Source organism: Haliotis rubra, unplaced genomic scaffold (genome assembly GCF_003918875.1).
Source record: "Haliotis rubra isolate DU_JTF1 unplaced genomic scaffold, ASM391887v1 Scf165, whole genome shotgun sequence".
Classification (NCBI taxonomy): domain Eukaryota; kingdom Metazoa; phylum Mollusca; class Gastropoda; order Lepetellida; family Haliotidae; genus Haliotis; species Haliotis rubra.
In genome coordinates this window covers 185,915-208,777 of record NW_025765614.1, presented here as the reverse complement: position 1 = coordinate 208,777, position 22,863 = coordinate 185,915, and the positions used below count along the sequence as shown (strand labels likewise).

General features: G+C 39.5%; 1 protein-coding gene across 1 annotated transcript; it reads left to right on the top strand.

The window, feature by feature from the left end:
* The first annotated feature begins 1,263 nt into the window (after positions 1 to 1,263).
* On the top strand, positions 1,264 to 19,187 carry LOC124271978 (caspase-3-like). Its single transcript, XM_046707146.1, has 8 exons — positions 1,264 to 1,348; positions 3,073 to 3,188; positions 6,678 to 6,746; positions 8,294 to 8,339; positions 9,408 to 9,679; positions 10,727 to 10,962; positions 15,035 to 15,362; positions 17,680 to 19,187. Exons 2-8 carry the CDS (start codon positions 3,098 to 3,100, stop codon positions 17,916 to 17,918), a joined length of 1,281 nt encoding a protein of 426 aa, XP_046563102.1. The 5' UTR covers positions 1,264 to 1,348; positions 3,073 to 3,097; the 3' UTR covers positions 17,919 to 19,187.
* Positions 19,188 to 22,863: the final 3,676 nt, after the last annotated feature.

Here is a 22,863-nt window from a genome sequence, read left to right as displayed (position 1 = left end):
AGATAAGATGGATGGTGTAATATCATATGTTATAATAATTTTCTTCTTTTAAACATAAGTAACACTGAAGCAGCTAAGGAATATACTAGGTTATCACATTCCATAATAAAAATAGTCTGGTCGACAGGAGTCATCAAGCTAATGTATGGTTAAGAAACAACACTGACTACTCAACTACGCTAATCTAGAGTACGGTAATCCGATGTTTTCTTATATTTTACTTTTAGCTCTTGCGGGAATAGGGAAAATTGAAATTTAGCTTTCCCGGGCCGACACCGTTTGAGACCCGGCAGCATCATAGCAAATGACATTTAAAGGTATGTGGTACTTGTTGCCAACCCGAGGGGCTTATCTAACCATACGTGGCAGCAAGACTTTCACAAGTCTCTAAGGTAATATTTTATAGTTTCAATGATAATTTCTAAAAAGATTTATATAAATATCCTTCTAACAGGCCGCGCCGGCGTCCTTCTAGACTTGCCTCTTTCAGGATAGAATTACTATACATCCATGGGCTTAGCCTTCAGTGCAGCTTTGGAGCAAGACACTATAAAACTGCATAATTAGTCCGGACTTTTTGTTCACGAACGCGTTCACGAACACGTACAGTCACGGTTTTGTTTGTTTGTTGTTTAAAGCCGCACTCACCAGTATTCCAGCTATATGGCGGCGGTCTGTATATAATGGAGTTGGGACCGGACAATCCATTGATCAACGTCATGAGCATCCATCTAAGCAATAGGGATACGGTGACATGTGTAAACCAAGCAAGCGAGCCTATCCACCTGATCCCGTTATGTACGACCCGACCCGTTTTCTCTTAAACGTCAAGCATCCATGGGTTGCTGCATGCATGCAGAATGACATATAAGTGAAATAACATTGAAAGCGACGCTAGACCACATTTCTCTCCACCTCACGCATGTGATGCTGAAGCTGATGAAACTAACAGAGCCCCGTTTCACAAATCTCTCGTAAGCTTACGAGAGCTATGTGAAACGGGGCCCTGTTCACAGCGTGTCCGATTGATGGAAATCTCATGAATCTTCATCAAGAAGAATATAGAATCTCTCTGTGATGCAGGTCATAGACAATTCTGTTGAAACCAAAGAAAACAGCAATTGTGCTGACAAACCACTGTTTATATTTAGTGCGAATCTGGTGTTCCAGTTCACGATTAAGAAAAGGATCTTGTTCAACAACAATTGTGTCGCGGTATGCATACTAAAAATGTGAGAGTAACCTCCCTTGCAAAACGCCCAAACACGGAAACGCCGGGAAAGACAACGGTGAACGGGGGTTTTGCGACAGATTTAATCATCGACAATCAACGCACTTATCACTGTGGGTAAATAGGTTATCATGTAAGTTTTACGTACGTACACTGATAAAGATTTGTACTTTCAGTATCATTATATTGTCGTGAGCAAAGGAGCGACGATAATTTAGTCACTGCCGGTATCGCCTACGAATCGTACGATGTCATATTCATAGTGAAGATCGGTCAGGGGCACCCGATCACGACTAGGTCATGGCAAGACGTATGTATTGCACGTGTTTGGTCATGGTCAAACGGCAAGTAGCCGAGATGCGCGATGCGGTCCTATATGTACAGTCAAGATGCAGGTAGTCCAGCCAGCTTAAACGTCGTGTTCCTACCAAGGTATACACCAACGTCGGTGTATACCTTGGTAGGAACACGACGTTTAGCTGGCTGAACTAGATGCAGGGTATAAAAAATACTTGACTGTAGGACCGCATCGCGGCTCTCGTGTAAACGGCAAGTGGCACCATCATTGACAACATATATGCATATGACGCAGGCCTGAAGAAGTCATCAGCCAGTTCAGTGAGTCAGGACCTGGACTTCACTGTTGAACATACTCACCCCTCTAGGATGTGTTCCCACACCCTCAGAGTCAGGCACCTAGTCGCCAGTTCACAAAGGTGGCAGAGTGGGTTAGATGTCTAATCCCAAATAGAACTGTTACATTTGAGCTCTTTCTAATTGGCATTGTGTATTCAAATCTAATAATACGCTGACAATGTCCATGTGTATTGTGAACATCAGAACTACTGTTCAGGCTTGACCAGAGCTTGCAATTTCAAAATGGAAATAGCATACAATGTTGTTTGTAAACAATTGCTGATAACACGCCTATTCAGCGAGAAAAGTTTCTGATCCAATTATCTCAACACAGATTTAGGCTTATCACCTGACCAGCTTGTACAAGTGCGACAGCAGCATGCATGGCAATATAGCTTTACACATCATAGTGACAGCTATATCACTAACCCTCCTCAGAGCCGAGATCACAGCATGTGGAGGATAAATGCACAAATACAAATAATGTTTGACATTTAAGGATGTTTTCTCATGGAAGATCAAACATTTCATGACATGTTTATCTAAATGTGTAGATTCAACCTTAGTGAAACAGATGAAAACCACATAAACGGATTGTATGTGATTTGACAATGTGACAGTGAACTAGTTTGGCCAGAAGGAACTCTGGGTAGTAGGGCAATTAGCTTCATAATATTTAGGCATATTTATTTTATAATTGTGACTTTGTTAAACTGAGTGCTGTGTTCTTAATAAAAATCTTTTACAAAAATTCTCAAAGAGTAAGTGAACATGTTAATTACTTGGTATAATTTGGGGTCTAAATTGAATTACAGACAAGAAACGATATGGTCAAACTTCTGTTCTTAGAAATGTCCCAAATAGGATCTTTTGGTTATAAGTTTGTCTTTGGAAGCCAAAATGGAGAATTTGGTTTCAGCACTTTCACTTGGACATTTAAATACTTTCTACAAATATTGTAGAAATCTCGGAAATTGAATAAATATATTGAAAAAAATTAACTATCAAACCAAAATTGCAATCACTTTGCGTGCTCTTTATGATTCCTGTGTTTGACTTTGTTATTGTGACACTCATCTGGACACCTTATAGTTTACAAATGTGGTAGATATGCTGACTCATGACATTCCTCGTAGTTCTAATCTTTTTATCAATCTTGAATATATTTTCACATGTTCTTTTCTAGGTTTTATCTTTTTGTTAAGTATAAACCAGCTGAAGTCTCTCACAATGAGTGGGACTGATGATGTCAACATGGACTCCTTGCCGTTGCCAATGTCCCTTGACCTATCCCAAGATGCAACACAGGAACAAGATGCAAGTCAGTAGTTTCTTTGTCCAGAAATTGTTCAGGTGCATCAGATTGACAGGGGGGCTGATCATGAACCTTTAGCCTTTAGCCTGCTGATAATCTGGCACAATTCTTAACTGACTGACTGACTGACTGAGTGTAGTTTTACGCCGCTTTTAGCAATATTCCAGCAATATCACGGCGGGGGACACCAGAAATACGCTTAACACATTGTGCCCTTGTGGGGAATCGAACCCGGGTGTTCGGCGTGACGAGCCAACGCTTTAACCACTAGGCTACCCCACCGCCTCACACACATCTTAACACTCCCCAGTGATACATTTTAGCACAAAACACTGAAAAGAGTATGGATGATCTCAAACTTTTTAGTCCTGGGCCAATACTAGAAAAGTCCCTGTCTTATTGGATCTTTCAGCAGCAGTAAATGTGTTATCCAGTAATTAGTGTGACGCCTCCCACCCTCCAGAAATTCTTGGGATGTGGAGCTATCCACAGAAAGTATCAGGTTACCAAAAACAAACAAGGTTTACTCCTACTGTTGAACGTCGTCATATGAGCGAAATATTCTCAAGCACGACGTAAAACCCAATTTAACCTCACCTCACCTACTGTTGAAACAGTGTCTGCATCTTGATAGACCAACTGCATGAGCATGTCCGGGGAGTATGTTGAGGTTTCATCAAAAAAGAAACAATATTTCACACATGTTGGTGATTCACTGTTGTTTACACAATATTATGAATACATTTCCTGACATTTTCAAACATAAGACCTAGTTAACATAAAATTCTTGAAATTTCTTGAACATATATCTGAATTACATATCACATGTTTGAATGTGGAATATATTTCATATTAGGAGCCTTTAAAATATTTATCGTTATTAGGAATATTGAACATGAAATAAAATACATACTGTTATTTGTATTACCACCACAAAAACACTCTGGGGATAACCTCTTTATCATATTTTGACATGTTTAAATTGAGTTGTATACTGCTCATTACCATGATGAGCACATGTGATACAAGTGAATTTGTTCAAAATTGCCTTTGTTCAGCTAGCAGAAAAATGGGTACCCAGTGGGATAAGTCATGTGACTAATAACCTTCTTGCACCTCACAGGAAGTGTGGGTTATCCGGGGTGATAATAATTCTTAAAGGTCACATGCAACGTAAAACACAACTTTGCAGATTCTGATACCTTTCGGTATGGACATACCGAAACAAATCGTCAAAAATGCAAATTCTACTTATAAAGTTGAAAAATAACGCGATGAAAAAAACCGCGCGAAATCGGAGTTCAAACGTTTCACTAACTTTTCCCCAGACTTTTCTGGGGAAAACGGGTTTCAACAGCTGGGCTGCGCTCATTGCACGCGCGCTAAAGTGAATAGGTTCACGAGGTTGGAAGCAGGTTGTCGGGTGAATACCGGTGAAGGCTTTGGTGTGGGCTATTTTTCTAATGTTTTGTTGATATCTCACAGTGGCTGGCCAGCTTTTATATGTTATGACAGTAAATTAACTGTTTATATAATTTCATTTGTCTATTTCACCACACGCTCTTCTTACCGGAGACACTTTTCAGTTCGATGCTTAAAAGCAATGTCATTATTTAGCGTTGACAGAATTTCTGCCTGTGATATAGATATGTCGTTGTCACAGACAAAACTCAGTGTCTTGTTTTATTGACACCTGTGTGTCTGCCTGCCTGTCTGCTAATGACAATATTCAATACACAGCTGCTATCACTGACCACATGCAATTTGAACTTAACACCAATCAGGCTATACACCATTAACAAAATGCATTGATTTATGGCCTGAGTTCGGTCTCTGTCACATTATGTAATTACACAGACAGGCAGGTGTGATAGTTGAACACATGACATGTTATGATGTCTGTTGATTGCAAAATGTTATACACAAAAAATGAGCATGTATTTACAAAACCCAACATCTGTCTCTATATATACACACAATTAGCCGTGAGGGCATCTGCAAATGAACCAGCCGTTACACTTGAGTGCACACCCACCCGCTCTGACTGGGTTCGGTATCCCGGCTGCTTCGTTTCTTGGGAAGTAAACCGAAGTACACAATTTTGCACTTTCGATTTGCGATTGTACCCTTATAATTTTGTTTATATATTATTTCGTAACCAGCAATGTATATTATATGTCATGAATAAGTGATAATTGTGTTTTATTTATGTTTGATGTTTTGGTTTCATGTAACCTTTAACTTTGATTGTAGCCACTTTGTTAAGAATGGGCTTAAGAAGTTTGTAGGTCTACGATCGTTTCAGGAATAGCTAGCCTGATTGTGTTGTGCTTTTGTGTATGCAGAGATGCCAACCTTAATTTAGCCCAAATAGTATTTTGGCCAAACACAGATGCAAGAATTAGTATTTTTTGGCCAATATTAGTATGAACTTTTTCAAAGAATTTTCATATCACATAAAAATGTAAATATATAGTCTAAGACCTTGTTATTAACATTGTACTCACCTAATCATCAGTAAGTATCCACATATAGCTTGATACTGAATAAAATGAGGTTGAAATTTATTGTGTATGGTATGTATGCTAGGGCTGGGACGATACACTATGTCATGATATGATACGTATCACAATATTTTACCTGCGATACGATACATATCACGATACGTACACCTTGAAAGAATGGCACAGTATTAATGATTTAAAATGATTTATTTCAAGGTATTTGTGTATAACAATAACACTGTTGTAATAACCCAGCAAGTAACTCTATCATACGTGCATATTTTTTTCTAAATAAGTACTTTAACATGTTTAAGATATAGCTGTTTTGAAAAATGGTTGTGTATGGTTTTGTATCGATACACCAGTCCACGATACGATAGCTGTGTCAAACTTAAATGTATCACGATGTATCGATGCATCGGTGAATCGTCCCATCCCTAACGTATGCTATATGATAATTTAATTTAATGTATTATTTTTAAAATGTGTTTTATTTTACTGCTATCGTAGTTGTGTATTTTGTGTTGTTTTTTTGTAACGAATACAATAAAATCGTATGGGTTGGCATCTCTGAGTATGTGCTTTGTACATGGAAAAGGTTTATTATAAATTCACACACATTATTATTGTTATGAACCAGTATGCAAAAGGACTACCTACCTCAACGTTATATCACATATTTATTGTAGGTGACCAGATGACTTCAACAGATGCTGTTAATGTCTGTTAGCTTTATCTTACTGAGAAACCTGACAGTGAATGATGAATTAAATTTTAGGTGTTTACAGACTCTACATGGTGTAAACAAATTTCATATATTTGTGTATCTGATCTAATTTTATTGTATTGAGAATTGATTACTAGTATGTGTATGAAATTTAAGAAATTAATTAATCAATCCATGGTTATGTTTATCCCAAAAATCATGTGTGGCGATAACCTTAACATGATTAAATTTCTACGAATTCCTAAAGTTTTCTTTTCTTTGAAGGTTCGGAGTCTGATTGTTCTGGAGATGAGGAGGTGACGGAGGGAGACCTGCTGCCAGGTGTATCTGATGGTATGCAGTCAATGTATCCTGATATAGGGGAAACGACTCATCTAAATAACCTTAAATTCTTTCTATTATCGTAAGACCCATGAAGATCCCTTTTAGAAGTGGCCTTTGGCAACCTATGCTTGTCGCAAGAGGCGACTAACAGGATCAGGTGGTCAGGCTGGCTGACTTGGTTGACACATGTCATCGTATCCCAATTGCACAGATCAATGCTCATGCTGTTGATCACTGTATTCTCGGGTCCAGACTCTATTATTTACAGACTTAGCTGGAATATTGCTGAGTGAGGCGTTAAACAACAAACAAAACAACAAGTCTAGTCAGTGTCTAGACTGTTTGTGCCAATCTTCAGCAGTAGATGAATTTACCCTAGTGTGTATTTGACTCATCATTATAATCGCCTTTCAAAGATTGGTCGGTTGATTGTTGTTGAATAACACTTGTTCTCACCACATGTTCTCTGACATCGTTGGAAGTCTCGCTGATAACATAGATGGTGGTGTTGATGTAGTTGAGGTATATGTATTTCGTTGGGCTGTCACTGTGACTGTCTTTCTGAAGTAGTTCTGCAGAACATTCTCATTTAATGATGATATATTTTACATATCTCTGTTGTAGCCAAACTACAAATGATGCTGATGTATTTATAACATTATCAGCATGCATAAGCTCATGTCACCTCTCCTGTTGAGGAACTATTCCACAATACAGATGGTTGTTGTGCTCTCAGTGTGAACGTGAAGTCAAAGGACTAAGTGACATTTTGTATAAAACTCTGTCATTAGCTGCAACATTCACACAGTTTTAGCCCTCACTGTTTGAAAATGAACCCACACAAACTGAAAGTCTGTTCTTACATGAAACTTCAACATGTGATGAATAGACTGTTTGAAAATCATGTTAGTATGCTTAGTGTGTCATGGGTTCATTGGGGTAGCCTAGTGGTTACTGTGTTCAGTCTCACTCACTCACTCACTCACTCGACCACCTCCGTGGTGTAGGGGTTAGAGCGTCCGCCCGGTGAGCGTAAGGGTGCGGGTTCAATCCCCGACCGCGTCATACCAAAAGACGTTCAAATATGGTACTTGTTGGTCCCTGTCTGGCGCTCGGCATTAATGAGTACAACAAGGACTGGTCGGCTCGGAGTCAGTATAATGTGTCTGAGTAGGGTATTCATGCTTCACCGCGGCATGGTATCTCAGTGGGCTAGCACTATAAAACCAGCTTAAATCTGGGCTAGTACAAGCAGCCGCACATACATATACACACGCATGCACGTCGTCATATGAGCGAAATATTCTCAAGCACGACGTAAAACCCAATTTCACCTCACCTCACTCACTCACTCAATGGCTCAACCACTCAACCACTCACTCAACCACTCACTGGCCTCATCCAACAGAATACTTGATGTTTTAATGTTTAGTCCTTATGTCTTGTTCTGTTCGTGTACTGTGTGCGATGTTTGCTGACTGTTCAAGCAGTATGATGTTGTTTATTGCATGTGATTGTTAAACATGTAACATGAGACATTTCTCCCTTGTTTTCAGATGTAGACATCTTTCCATTCACACAGATTTTCAATAAAATTGTTGGGTAAGTAACGTCAGTTTGTTGACATTCATTGTCTCACCGATTGATGGAAGCATTCTCACATTATTGACAATAAGCTGCCTTTACTAAATGGAAACGTACAGAATTTTTAAGTGAATTTCTACATGCATAGGGGTGGTGGGGTAGCCTAGTGTCACGCCGTTGACATGGGTTCGATGCCCCACATGGGTGCAATGTATGGAGCCCATTTCTGGTGTCCCCTGCCATGATATTGCTGGAACATTGCTAAAAGCGGCGTAGAGCCATACTTACTCACTCTACTTGCATAACTCTCAGTTTTAATAATTTATTGTTATGTTTTATCTGAAAATACCAAAGAGACTGTGTTATTGCCTGGTTTTTATCATCACTGATGGTCTTCATACTCTCATGTCCATGATGTGGGATTTCATGGAGTAGAATAATTCTTGAGTGACCAGAGTGATGATGTACAAACTGAATGCCCCCCTTGGTAATCTGGTGGTGGAGCTTTGGGCCTGCATTGATTAATTCTATCTGCTGAACACATTGAATGTTGCTCATAATATTAATCACTAGTTTTTCTGGTTTAGACACAGCTATTTACTGTCTTCTGTAATATAGTTAGGGTGTTGCTGAGTTGTTTAGACACAGCTATTTACTGTCTTCTGTAATATATTTAGGGTGTTGCTGAGTTGTTTAGACACAGCTATTTACTGTCTTCTGTAATACAGTTAGGGTGTTGCTGAGTTGTTTAGACACAGCTATTTACTGTCTTCTGTAATATAGTTAATGTGTTGCTGAGTTGAAATCAACATAAAAAGGTTTTCACTATTTGAAATAATAGAGGATCCATTCAGCTTTGTTAGTATTTGAATATGGGCAACTGACATAAATATCCAGTTGTGTTTAATCTACGCAGTGTCAAAAGACACGAATGGTGTTGGTATTCTGATATTACATCGATCAGGTTCAAGATGGTCAAGTGAAACACTCAGTGTTCAAATTTTTCATTCACAAATACAAGATGAGTATCATGAAGATGCTATAAGCTAGAGACTCATCCGAGACTCATCCATGACTCTACTTCAGGAACAGGCAACCTCGGCAAGACAGAAGACGTATGTCAACTCAGTCCAGAAGACCAGCACAACATGAGGATGAGTACGACTTCTCGTACCCACAACGGGGTCTGGCAGTCATCATCAATAATGAGACATTCCATTCCAAATCTGGGTTGAACAAGCGACCTGGATCATCCTATGATGCTACGGATCTGAAAGTTGTCTTCAAACAAATGGGTTTTAAAGTGAAATCCTACACTGATCTGACTGGAGAACAAATGGTTTTAAAGCTTAAGAAAAGTAAGAATAAAAAAACAAAATATCTTGACTACACTATCCCTAGTATTGTACATGTGAGATATGATATGGCAAATCTATGGGAATTTGATAATGTTATAAAATTATATCTCTCAGCGTGTAACCCCCTCTAGTGGATAGATTGGTCCGAAGAGTAGACAGGTCAATGGTTTGATCCGCAGATGCCTTGTAGTTGCATAGATTGATGTTCATGATGTCAGTCACTGGATTGTCTGGTCAGTGCTTGAGTATTCAATACTGCCATCATGTAGCTTTAATAATGCTGAGGATCGGGGTTAACCTTGGTAATCAATGTCCACTGTTATAAATACTTGAGTAATAATGTCAGACTGGATCATATTCCATTTGACAATCAGTGATTTGTGTAAACTTGGAATGTAAAATTTGATATCCTGATTATTTTTTTCAAACCAAGACAATATTTTCATTAATTTCATTGATAGTCCCGAAGCTGATATCCTTCTCAACAGTCAAGTATTGTAAAAATTAAACATCACGTATTATCCCTCTTTAGAAGCTAATGCATGATAAAAAAAAATTTCTCCTGACTCATACTAAGTAGTTATCTCTCATTCTCCCGAAATGTAGTGGAAACACCCTATGCTGTGTTCCCAAAGAACTGAAAAACATCTTACCTAGGCCCACATGACCAATCCAGTTGAGAAGTCACTTTCTCTATTTCTCTATTGTAAATGAAACCATCAAATTGTAATATATTTATTTACCTAAGTGATCACATGTTACCTATGAAATATTCATACTGTAAAATGGTGTTCCCGTAGCACAGATGGTGGTTTGATGGAATAAAGAAATTGAATTGAACTGAAATTGAATCTAAACCATAATGTCTAAATCATCAACTTTATCAACACATTTTTTCATGGATTATAATAATCGAAAATATATTCATCATATCCATTATAAAATTTTAGATAAGCTATTACTATGAGTCAAGATATATGTGAAAAACATTCTTTGCTCTGAAAGTACATTTTTAGTCTCATTTTATATAGCAAGTTTTGGTTTCAGTTGCTGCCAACCTAAAGTATGACCACACCAAAGCGGACTGTTTCACCTGCGCCATCCTGTCACATGGTGATTCCATAGAGGTGAAACCAAAAGCACCTCCATATGATGTGGTGAAGTGTCAGGACGTTGTTTTTGGAGTTGATGGGGTTTTGGTTCCAACTGAATCTCTGATAGACCTATTCAGGGATGACTACTGCCCAGAACTTGAAGGGAAACCACGGCTCTTCTTTATACAGGTAGGACAATGGAAAACAAACCGTGGCTCTTCTTTATACAGGTAGGACGATGGAAAACAAACCGTGGCTCTTCTTTATACAGGTAGGACGATGGAAGACAAACCATGGCTCTACTTTATACAGGTAGGACAATGGAAGACAAACAATGGCTCTACTTTATACAGGTAGGACAATGGAAGACAAACAATGGCTCTACTTTATACAGGTAGGACAATGGAAGACAAACCATGGCTCTACTTTATACAGGTAGGACAATGGAAGACAAACCATGGCTCTACTTTATACAGGTAGGACAATGGAAGACAAACCATGGCTCTACTTTATACAGGTAGGACAATGGAAGACAAACCATGGCTCTACTTTATACAGGTAGGACAATGGAAGACAAACCGGGCTCTTCTTTAGACAGGTAGGACCTAGAAGACAAACCATGGCTCTACTTTATACAGGTAGGACAATGGAAGACAAACAATGGCTCTACTTTATACAGGTAGGACAATGGAAGACAAACCATGGCTCTACTTTATACAGGTAGGACAATGGAAGACAAACCATGGCTCTACTTTATATAGGTAGGACAATGGAAGACAAACCATGGCTCTACTTTATACAGGTAGGACAATGGAAGACAAACCATGGCTCTACTTTATACAGGTAGGACAATGGAAGACAAACCATGGCTCTACTTTTTACAGGTAGGACAATGGAAGACAAACCGTGGCTCTACTTTATACAGGTAGGACAATGGGAGACAAACCATGGCTCTAATTTATACAGGTAGGACAATGGAAGACAAACCATGGCTCTACTTTATACAGGTAGGACAATGGAAGACAAACCATGGCTCTACTTTATACAGGTAGGACAATGGAAGACAAACCATGGCTCTACTTTATACAGGTAGGACAATGGAAGAAAAACCAGGCTCTTCTTTAGACAGGTAGGACCTAGAAGACAAACCATGACTGTCCCTTGTACAGGTAGGGTGTAGGAAGGCCAACCATGACTGTCCCTTGTACAGGTAGGGTATAGGAAGGCCAACCATGACTGTCACTTGTACAGGTAGGGTGTAGGAAGGGCTATCATGACTGTCCCTTGTACAGGTAGGGTATAGGAAGGCCAACCATGACTGTCCCTTGTACAGGTAGGGTGTAGGAAGGGCTATCATGACTGTCCCTTGTACAGGTAGGGTATAGGAAGGGCTATCATGACTGTCCCTTGTACAGGTAGGGTATAGGAAGGCCAACCATGACTGTCCCTTGTGCAGGTAGGGTGTAGGAAGGCGAACCATGACTGTCCCTTGTACAGGTAGGGTATAGGAAGGCCAACCATGACTGTCACTTGTACAGGTAGGGTATAGGAAGGGCTATCATGACTGTCCCTTGTACAGGTAGGGTGTGGGAAGGCCAACCATGACTGTCACTTGTACAGGTAGGGTATAGGAAGGCCAACCATGACTGTCACTTGTACAGGTAGGGTATAGGAAGGGCTATCATGACTGTCCCTTGTACAGGTAGGGTGTGGGAAGGCCAACCATGACTGTCCCTTGTACAGGTAGGGTGTAGGAAGGCCAACCATGACTGTCCCTTGTACAGGTAGGGTATAGGAAGGCCAATCATGACTGTCCCTTGTACAGGTAGGGTGTAGGAAGGGCTATCATGATTGTTCCTTGTGCAGGTAGGGTGTAGGAAGGCCAACCATGACTGTCACTTGTACAGGTAGGGTATAGGAAGGCCAACCATGTCTGTCCCTTGTACAGGTAGGGTGTAGGAAGGGCTATCATGATTGTTCCTTGTGCAGGTAGGGTGTAGGAAGGCCAATCATGACTGTCACTTGTACAGGTAGGGTGTAGGAAGGCCAATCATGACTGTCCCTTGTACAGGTAGGGTATAGGAAGGCCAACCATGACTGTCCCTTGTGCAGGTAGGGTGTAGGAAGGCCAACCATGACTGTCCCTTGTACAGGTAGGGTATAGGAAGGCCAACCATGACTGTCCCTTGTACAGGTAGGGTGTAGGAAGTGTAGGAAACCATGACTGTCCCTTGTACAGGTAGGGTATAGGAAGGGCTATCATGACTGTCCCTTGTACAGGTAGGGTGTAGGAAGGGCTATCATGATTGTTCCTTGTAGGAAGGGCTATCATGACTGTCCCTTGTGCAGGTAGGGTGTAGGAAGGCCAATCATGACTGTGTCCCTTGTACAGGTAGGGTATAGGAAGGCCAACCATGTCTGTCCCTTGTACAGGTAGGGTGTAGGAAGGGCTATCATGATTGTTCCTTGTGCAGGTAGGGTGTAGGAAGGCCAATCATGACTGTCCCTTGTACAGGTAGGGTGTAGGAAGGCCAATCATGACTGTCCCTTGTACAGGTAGGGTATAGGAAGGCCAACCATGACTGTCCCTTGTGCAGGTAGGGTGTAGGAAGGCCAACCATGACTGTCCCTTGTACAGGTAGGGTATAGGAAGGCCAACCATGACTGTCCCTTGTACAGGTAGGGTGTAGGAAGGCCAACCATGACTGTCCCTTGTACAGGTAGGGTGTAGGAAGGGCTATCATGACTGTCCCTTGTTCAGGTAGGGTATAGGAAGGGCTATCATGTCTGTCCCTTGTACAGGTAGGGTGTAGGAAGGCCAACCATGACTGTCCCTTGTGCAGGTGTCCCTTGTGCAGGTAGGGTATAGGAAGACCAACCACGACTGTCCCTTGTACAGGTAGGGTAATATGAAGGGCTATCATGACTGTCCCTTGTACAGGTAGGGTATAGGAAGGCCAACCATGACTGTCCCTTGTACAGGTAGAGTAATATGAAGGGCTATCATGACTGTCCCTTGTACAGGTAGGGTATAGGAAGGCCAACCATGACTGTCCCTTGTACAGGTAGAGTAATATGAAGGGCTATCATGACTGTCCCTTGTACAGGTAGGGTGTAGGAAGGGCTGTCATGTCTGTCCCTTGTACAGGTAGAGTAATATGAAGGGCTATCATGACTGTCCCTTGTACAGGTAGGGTGTAGGAAGGCCAACCATGACTGTCCCTTGTACAGGTAGGGTGTAGGAAGGGCTATCATGGCTGTCCGTTGTACAGGTAGGGTGTATGAAGAGCTATCATGACTGTCCCTTGTACAGGTAGGGTGTAGGAAGGCCAACCATGACTGTCCCTTGTACAGGTAGGGTGTAGGAAGACCAACCACGACTGTCCCTTGTACAGGTAGGGTATAGGAAGGGCTGTCATGTCTGTCCCTTGTACAGGTAGGGTATAGGAAGGGCTATCATGTCTGTCCCTTGTACAGGTAGGGTATAGGAAGGGCTGTCATGTCTGTCCCTTGTACAGGTAGGGTATATGAAGGGTTATCATGACTGTCCCTTGTACAGGTAGGGTGTAGGAAGGCCAACCATGACTGTCCCTTGTACAGGTAGGGTATATGAAGGGCTATCATGACTGTCCCTTGTACAGGTAGGGTATAGGAAGGCCAACTATGACTGTCCCTTGTACAGGTAGAGTGTAGGAGGGTGTAGGAAGGCCAATCATGACTGTCCCTTGTACAGGTAGGGTGTGGGAAGGCCAATCATGACTGTCCCTTGTACAGGTAGGGTGTGGGAAGGCCAACTATGACTGTCCCTTGTGCAGGTAGGGTATAGGAAGGCCAACTATGACTGTCCCTTGTACAGGTAGGGTGTAGGAAGGCCAATCATGACTGTCCCTTGTACAGGTAGGGTGTGGGAAGGCCAATCATGACTGTCCCTTGTACAGGTAGGGTGTAGGAAGGCCAATCATGACTGTCCCTTGTGCAGGTGTAGGAAGGGCTATCATGTCTGTCCCTTGTACAGGTAGGGTGTAGGGAGGCCAATCATGACTGTCCTTGTACAGGTAGGGTGTAGGAAGGTCATCTGCTATGTACAGGTAAGGTGTAGGAAAGGCCAAGCATGACTTCCTTGTATACAGGTATTGCACAGGAAGGCCAACATGATTCCACCTCCAACAGCTATGGAGTTGGAAGGCTAACATGACTGTTCCTTGTGCAGGTAAGTTGAAGTCTGGAAAGAAATTAAACAACATGTTGAATACTATTGCAGGCCTGTCGAGGAATAAACTTGGACAAGGGGTTGGATTTAACAGTCTGGAAACCTGTGAAACATCCCAAGAAGCGACACCATCCTCGTGGAAGCAGCAGTTCCTCCGTTAATGGCCCGCCATGTAAGAGTTCCCCTCACATGGTGACAGAAGCTGGCGACACGGCTGATGAAGCTGATGATATGTCTTGTGACATGGCGCCTGATGACATCCTGCTTGATGAGGCCGGTGTACAAGATGATACAGATGTTGGTAAAGGGAGTTCAAACATTGTCGTGAAGCCAGCACCTTTATTCAAGGATTTTTTAGTCATGTATTCTTCTCCGCCTGGTAAGTGTGTGTAGTAAAGTTGCGTCGAAAAAACAACTTATATTTTATGTACAGTGGAATCTGTCTATTTTGGACTGGCCTGGGACCGACTCATTTTTCCAGAATATAAAGCAGTCCGGATTAGTCAACTTTTGTCTGTTACGCAAATTGCTTTATGTGCTTCAACATTTTCAAGACTTATGTTCTTTACAAAAAGCTGACGGTAATTTCAAATCAGTCGGTCTACATTTCGCTGGTTGGCTAGTCTGTCTCACAGTCCCTGAACCACATTATTTTCCCTACCAAGCCCTCTCTGAAGTGCTAAAGCCTTAAATAAAGCAAGTCTCTGGTCTCCCTAGGGCTCCTTTTCAATTTGAATTGGCTTGTTTGTTACTATCAAAATTATATATATTCAGAGACTAAGCATTAGTCTACTGGTCGGTCTGCCATAATTATGAAGTGAATGTGAATCAAGCCTGTAATTTTAGTTAAAGTTATCACATTAAATAATGTGTGTTTATAGAATAAGTTAACCACTGAGAACAGAAGTAACGGAGATGTTTATTCAACGGACTGTTATTTTAGTCAGCTACGTCCGGATTACAAAGCATTGTTCTTAAAGCAAGTTGACTGTCGGGACTGCTATTTCAGTCCATAATCCATAATTGAGAGAGTATGGATTATAAAGCAAGCTTTAATGATAAATTAAAAACAACTTTGCCAGGAGTAGTCCGGATTATGGATTTACAAAGAGTCTGGATTTGACATATTCCATTGTATTTAATCTGAACCTTGACATTAATGTTTGGTCTTACCATGATGTGATCATGATGAGGTTTTGATCAAGTCACTGTATTTTAGTAGTATTTGTGTACTGAAAATATGTGGATATCAATATCACTGTCTTCATTGCTATTTCACCCTTGAACACATTTCCATTTAAGCTAATGTGCTATGGTGCTTTTGGTATCTATATATGGTCTATAGTTGGGATCTTTTTATCTAGAATGTTTTAAAGTCTCTATTGGGAAATTTGGATTATTTGTCACAAGTCATGATGATTTCCTGATGGGCACCTGTTGGCAAGTTGTCTATCAACACAATTTGCTGTTCTATGTTCTATCCTTTTGGGGAGGTGGGGTAGCCCAGTGGTTAAAGCGTTTGCTTATCATGCTGAAGGCACGAGTTTGATTCAGTGTGTAGATTTGTTAGCACCATACTGGCAGCTTCACCATCTGAGACCTACATCAGTTTGGGCTTTACTAACAAATTCAGCTGACGCGCAGTGATATATTACCTACATGAAAATTACTAGTTTAAGTGGCATTTAGAAGGTGGTGTGATGTACAACAAGGAGAGTTCTATGGATATACACCTTCTTTAATATGATATGAGCAACGTTTCGGTGTAGCTACTAACACCGTTATCAAGCAAAATCAAGCATTTTGCTTGATAACGGTGTTAGTAGCTACACCAAAACGTCGCTCATATCATATTAAAGAAGGTGTATATCCATAGAACTCTCCTTGTTGTACATGAAAATTGCTTTAATTTCATTGGTCAATGATGCTTTAAAAAATTTCTGTGTCACTCCTCCTAGGAGGGTGACAACTGGAAAAAATATTGCCTGCTGCCATGGTAACCGACAAACTCTCCACCGAGAAGCTGTATCGCTAACAATTGTATGATGTCAAAATATGACGCATACAGTGCATGGAGTTTGAAACCATTTGATTAGCTGTTTTTGAGTTCACTATGTACACATTTATTTTACCGACTTTGACTGCTTTATTTAAAGTATTTCATACTTTGAATTGTTTGCACACTAAACTTAAACATAATTAACCATTTTTATTGCAAGTTTAAGCTTGTCAGAATATGTTTCACTGATTTTAAACATCCAGTCGAGAGGCAGACGCCATTTTGTTTACATGTCATATAGTCGGTAGTGAGCTTATCGATCTTTAAAATAAAATAATGATAATTTGTACATTGAACATGGCGGTAAGATAAATACATCGTAAACGTCTCCCTAAGGTAATACGGTCTGATGTAGGCCTCTTTATAGCGGTGTCACCTGAGCTGGTAGGCCGAGAGATAACACTGCTACAAAGAGGCGTACATCAGACCGTATTACCCTCGAGAGAAGCATTAAACTTATATTGTAACTGTGACTCTGTTAAAAGTGGCCCAACTCAGTCAGTCACTTATTGTGATAAGTGTATACAGTTTGAATTTATTATTTACCTGGGATGTTCTAGGAAAGTGTAGAGTCACTGACTGAAGTCATATACATGTATCAGCAACCTCTCAGAATGGTTTCCTCATATTGTTTCAGGATACTTTGCATGGCGCCGTACAACTGGCACCTGGTTTATACAGAGTCTTAAGAAGGCAATACAATCAGCTGATCTCTCAACCACGTCTCTGTCAAGATTATTGACATCTGTCAGTCACAGAGTTGCCACTGGTTACCAGTCTCAAAATGACAAGGAAAAATGGAAAGACGGCAAAAAACAAGTGCCATGTGTCATGTCCATGCTCACCAAGGATGTCTATTTCAGACCAAAAAAATGATGGCATTTTTTTGTTGTGAAATATGAGATACATGTACGAGTACTTAACTCATATACTTTTGATAGTTTTACAAAAAAGGTTGGTTTTTAAAAATATGCTATAATATACCCACCCACCCCCACCACTCCACCATACATGATAGTGCCTTAGAGGACAAGAAGCAATAAATATCATGGTCATGACATTTTCATATATCTGTTTTGGCATGGGTGAACGGAGGCTATGAATCACAAAAATTATGCAATCATTTAAGTTTTTGTAACTGTGTACATGAAACCTAAACAAAAACGGTATGAATGCATTTCTTTGCCTTTCAGTGATAAAAACACCTGAAAATGCTCAATATGGGAAGTAAAGTAACCTGTAGCCTGATTGCCAAAACATTTTATCACTGTTCTGAAAACATATTTTTATAATATTTTGGGAATTTCATCCACGTATCATCTATAGTTAATGAGGAAAAAATCTCTTGATATTTTTAGGAAGCTGAAATATTTTTTACTGCTTCAAAATTGTTTGATAAGAGTGAGAAGTTTTACGTAATATCATTTAGAGAGTGATTTACATATGTCATAGTGATTGCAGTGACATGGTGTGTCAGGTGAGTTTAAGCATGTGTGAAATGATGCAATGAACAGAATGAATGAATGTTTGAAAGAATGAATGAATATGAATGATTGAATGATATAACAGTGTTTTAAAAGATGACCGTCTTCTTGTACGAAAAGAATAACTTTACTGTGAGCATTTATGTACATGTTATGACTGGTGTCAGTCTTCATTCCATCATGGCATGAATAACAGGTTATGCATCTCTTGCACAAATAAGTCTTCATTATCCAGCGGCAGTACACAGTTTTCTTGTAAAGGAACATGCAGGTTCTTGGTGAGAATAGGCCCCTAGTACCGCATGCTTGATGTGAGCCGCCTAAAATGGGGATTGGGTGACTTAGTTACTTGGCATCATTCCCAGACAACGTAGGTAGTTGATCATACTATCAACCACCTGATTGTGATTCAGTTACTTGGCTGTAGTGTAAGAAACCAATATTCACTACTGAGGAACTACTGTTCTGACTGTTACCTAGTTGTTTAAGTCCTAAAGTTCTGTATTCTGGTGCACGGTTTCATTTAGTTATATGATGCATGTTTCTGTAGTACCTAAAACGTTCAAATTAAAATGAACAAAATAGTATCATATGTACATATACACAACGTAATAACCAATCAGATGCTGTTATTTCTGCACAATAGATGAATTGTAATCTGGGATGTTTCTACAGCTTGTGTCATGTCCTTTCTAACTGTTGCCTATCTGAAAAAGTAGTTAGAAATATTTGTTATCTTGCGAAAGCAATATCACCTTAAGTCTCCAAGTATCTGAAGTACACAGTATGGCAAATAGAGACACAACACTCTTCACTGAGACATATTTTTCTGGACTATTGACCTTATGTACCATTTTCATGAAACGATTTTTGGGGGGTCTTTTTCTGACACTGTAGCCTATGCAATATTTACGGGATCTGGCATGTATAATTTCAGACTTATGGGAGCTAATAGGATTAATTCAACAGTCATGAAATCTCTGACAAGTACTTCAACTACTACCACTACTGGGGTCTGACTGAAGAAATTCAGCAGTTTTTGGATCTGACATGAGTATTTCAACAGTTTTGGGATCTGACATAAATAATTCAACAGTTTTAAAATCTCTGACAAGTACTTCAACTCTTATGGGATCTGACAAAAGTAATTAAGCTGTTTTTGGATCTGAAACAAGTACTTCAACAGTTTTTGGATCTGCCATAAATAATTTAACAGATGTGGTGTCTGATATAAGGAAATCAGCAGTAGCGGCATGTGACATAATTATTTCACCAGTTATTGGATCTGACATGATTTATTTATCGAAAGCTAATATAATTCAACAGTTATGGGATCTGCCATTCTCAATTCAACAGTTATGGGATCTGCCATAGGTAATTCAACAGTTAAAGGATCTACCATATGTAATTCAATGGTTATGGGACCTGCCATAGGTAATTCAAGAGTTATAGGATCTGCCATATGGATTTCAACAGTTATAGGATCTGCCATAGGTAATTCAACAGTTATAGGATCTACCATATGTAATTCAATGGTTATGGGACCTACCATAGGTAATTCAAGAGTTATAGGATCTGCCATATGGAATTCAACAGTTATAGGATCTGCCATAGGTGATTCAACAGTTATAGGACCTACCATATGTAATTCAATGGTTATGGGACCTGCCATAGGTAATTCAAGAGTTATAGGATCTGCCATATGGAATTCAACAGTTATAGGATCTGCCATAGGTGATTCAACAGTTATAGGATCTGCCATAGGTGATTCAACAGTTATGGGATCTGCCATAGGTAATTCAACAGTTATAGGATCTGCCATAGGTGATTCAACAGTTATGGGATCTGCCATAGGTAATTCAACAGTTATAGGATCTACCATAGGTAATTCAACAGTTATGGGATCTAATGCAAGAAATTCAGAGTTTTGAGATCTTGCCTGAGTAATTCAACACAAGTTTGGATCTGACAAATAATTCAACAGTTGTGGAAGCTAACATTAGTAATTAAGCACTGTCTTAAGCAGGCTTTTGAAATGTTGAAGTGCTTTGTTGTTCATAATGTATTTTACCTGAACAAGATATACACCTAGAACCTGGGATGGGTACACAAGAATTGGATACACCTAGTTGGGCTACTGTTATATGTATGCTTTAGTTAGAGTTGATAACAAAACATAATTGTGGAGCTTAATATTATATTGGGCATAAAGTTGTTGGTGGCAGTTGTTTCGATGAAAGTTATGAATGCAAGTAGTGTTTACATTGGAGTGTGTTTACTGTGTTTACAGTATTGACATGTACTTCATTCTAAGAAGGCTTCTCTGCCTCACGAGGTGTTGATGTCCAAATGATATATATACATATATATACAATATATATACAATGCATTTGACCAATGATTATTTACAAAGTTACAAGTTACTTCATTTTAAAAGATTGTTATTCTTTTTCATTTGTCTGATCAATCCATAATGGAGCATTGTGGCAAATAACAGCAATTTTAAATTATTTTGTTCTGAACTGTCACCGCCGCTTGAGGATTATTGCTGTCAATCTTGATTATAGCTTACTATAATTTATATGTTGTGCATTGTTGTTTAATTGGTTTAATTCAGATTTGTTAGGATTTCATAGAATTGATTTGTTCATGTGTTGTAACTTAGATTTTAACTCTTAAATATTTGCCTTGCTGGTAACTTAATATCTGAATTTTATGATGCCATCTCTGTTTGTTATGTATTTATGAATGTTTATATTATATTAAGACATATTATGAATTATTACTCATCTGTAGAAGATACAGCAGTGTAATATTTTTACGGCAATATTACACTAGTGTAATACCGCTAGACGTTTGACGTCATAATGGTTACAGTTATGATGTCACAATGCTAATGCCTCTGTCGCAATGGTATTAGACCTTGCTTGACTCGTGGAAAACTCGTCATCACACTGTAGGCAGTTTCTCAAAATTTATGTTGGAGAGTAATAAACAGAATGCTAAACTCGCTTCTGTGAACTACCATTTTTATTAAACTCATGAAAGACTTAGTATCAAAATCGCTTTCGCTCGGTTGATACCCAATCAATAGCTCGTTTAATAAAAATGGTATTACATGGAAGATCATTTAGTATCCTCTATTTATGTGACATGTTGGTAAGTTTTGTGTTCACATTCATTTCCAACTGTTGTCACAGCAGGATGATCCCCGACCGTGTCATACCAAAAGACGTTAAAATATGGTACTTGTTGGTTCCTGTCTGGCGTTCGGCATTAAAGGGTACAACAAGGACTGGTCTGCTCGGAGTCAGTATAATGTGTGTCTGAGTGGGGTATTCATGCTTAACTTCAGCATGGTATCTCAGTGAGCTAGCACTATAATACCAGCCTAAGTCTGGGCCAGTACAATCAGACACACATACACACACATGCATGTCATATGAGCGAAATATTCTTAAGTTCGACATTAAGCCCCATTTCACCTCACCTGACAGCAGGATGACAAGAATACTCAGTGTTGTAAAGGTTCACATGTTCAGACATTATGCCATTTCATTTTTAAATGTATATATGTTATAATCATCTGTGGTTAAATTTGTTGATGTTTCCTTTTGATAGAATTCAACTCCTTAATGATTTCAAATTATTGTGATGGTTACCTAATAATCACACATTTCGTTATTTAGAAAAAAATAGTAGCATCAATATGTTAGCATTAACCATAGCAAAGGATCTTATCCAAATTTACTGTTAGGATAAACTGACCCACAAGGAATAATTAAATGGCAAATCTAAACTACAAAAGGAATGAAAACCTGTAGTTTGTTCATAGAAGCTACCATGGCAAAAAAGTGACTCATTTGCAGGGCTATGACATTAACAAATGCAGTCATTTCGCAGTCAATTGTCAAGAAATCACAAAATTATCAATAACTGAGCATGATGCCAATATCTAGTGTAAACACTGGCAGCTGCAATAACATTCATGGTCCTTCTCATCAACTGTATCAGATGTTAAATTTGATTTTGAGGTATTGTGTTCTATTCTTGATGAAGGGCTTGTTCCAATACATCCAAATTCTGTAATGGATGTCTCTCTCTGGCATATTCTGCGACCCATAATGTACCAGACATGCTGTATGGGATTCAGATCTGGACTCCTTCACATAAACAATCACCAGTGTCATGTGAATGATATGGCCTGGTTTGTCATCCATTATATTTATTAAGCCTAATCTGGAGAATGGTCATCGAAATGTAATAGAAAAAGCTTGGCATGGTTGTCAGGGATGTACCATTGTCAACTTAGATTTTTTGTGATTGTCAAAGGTCAA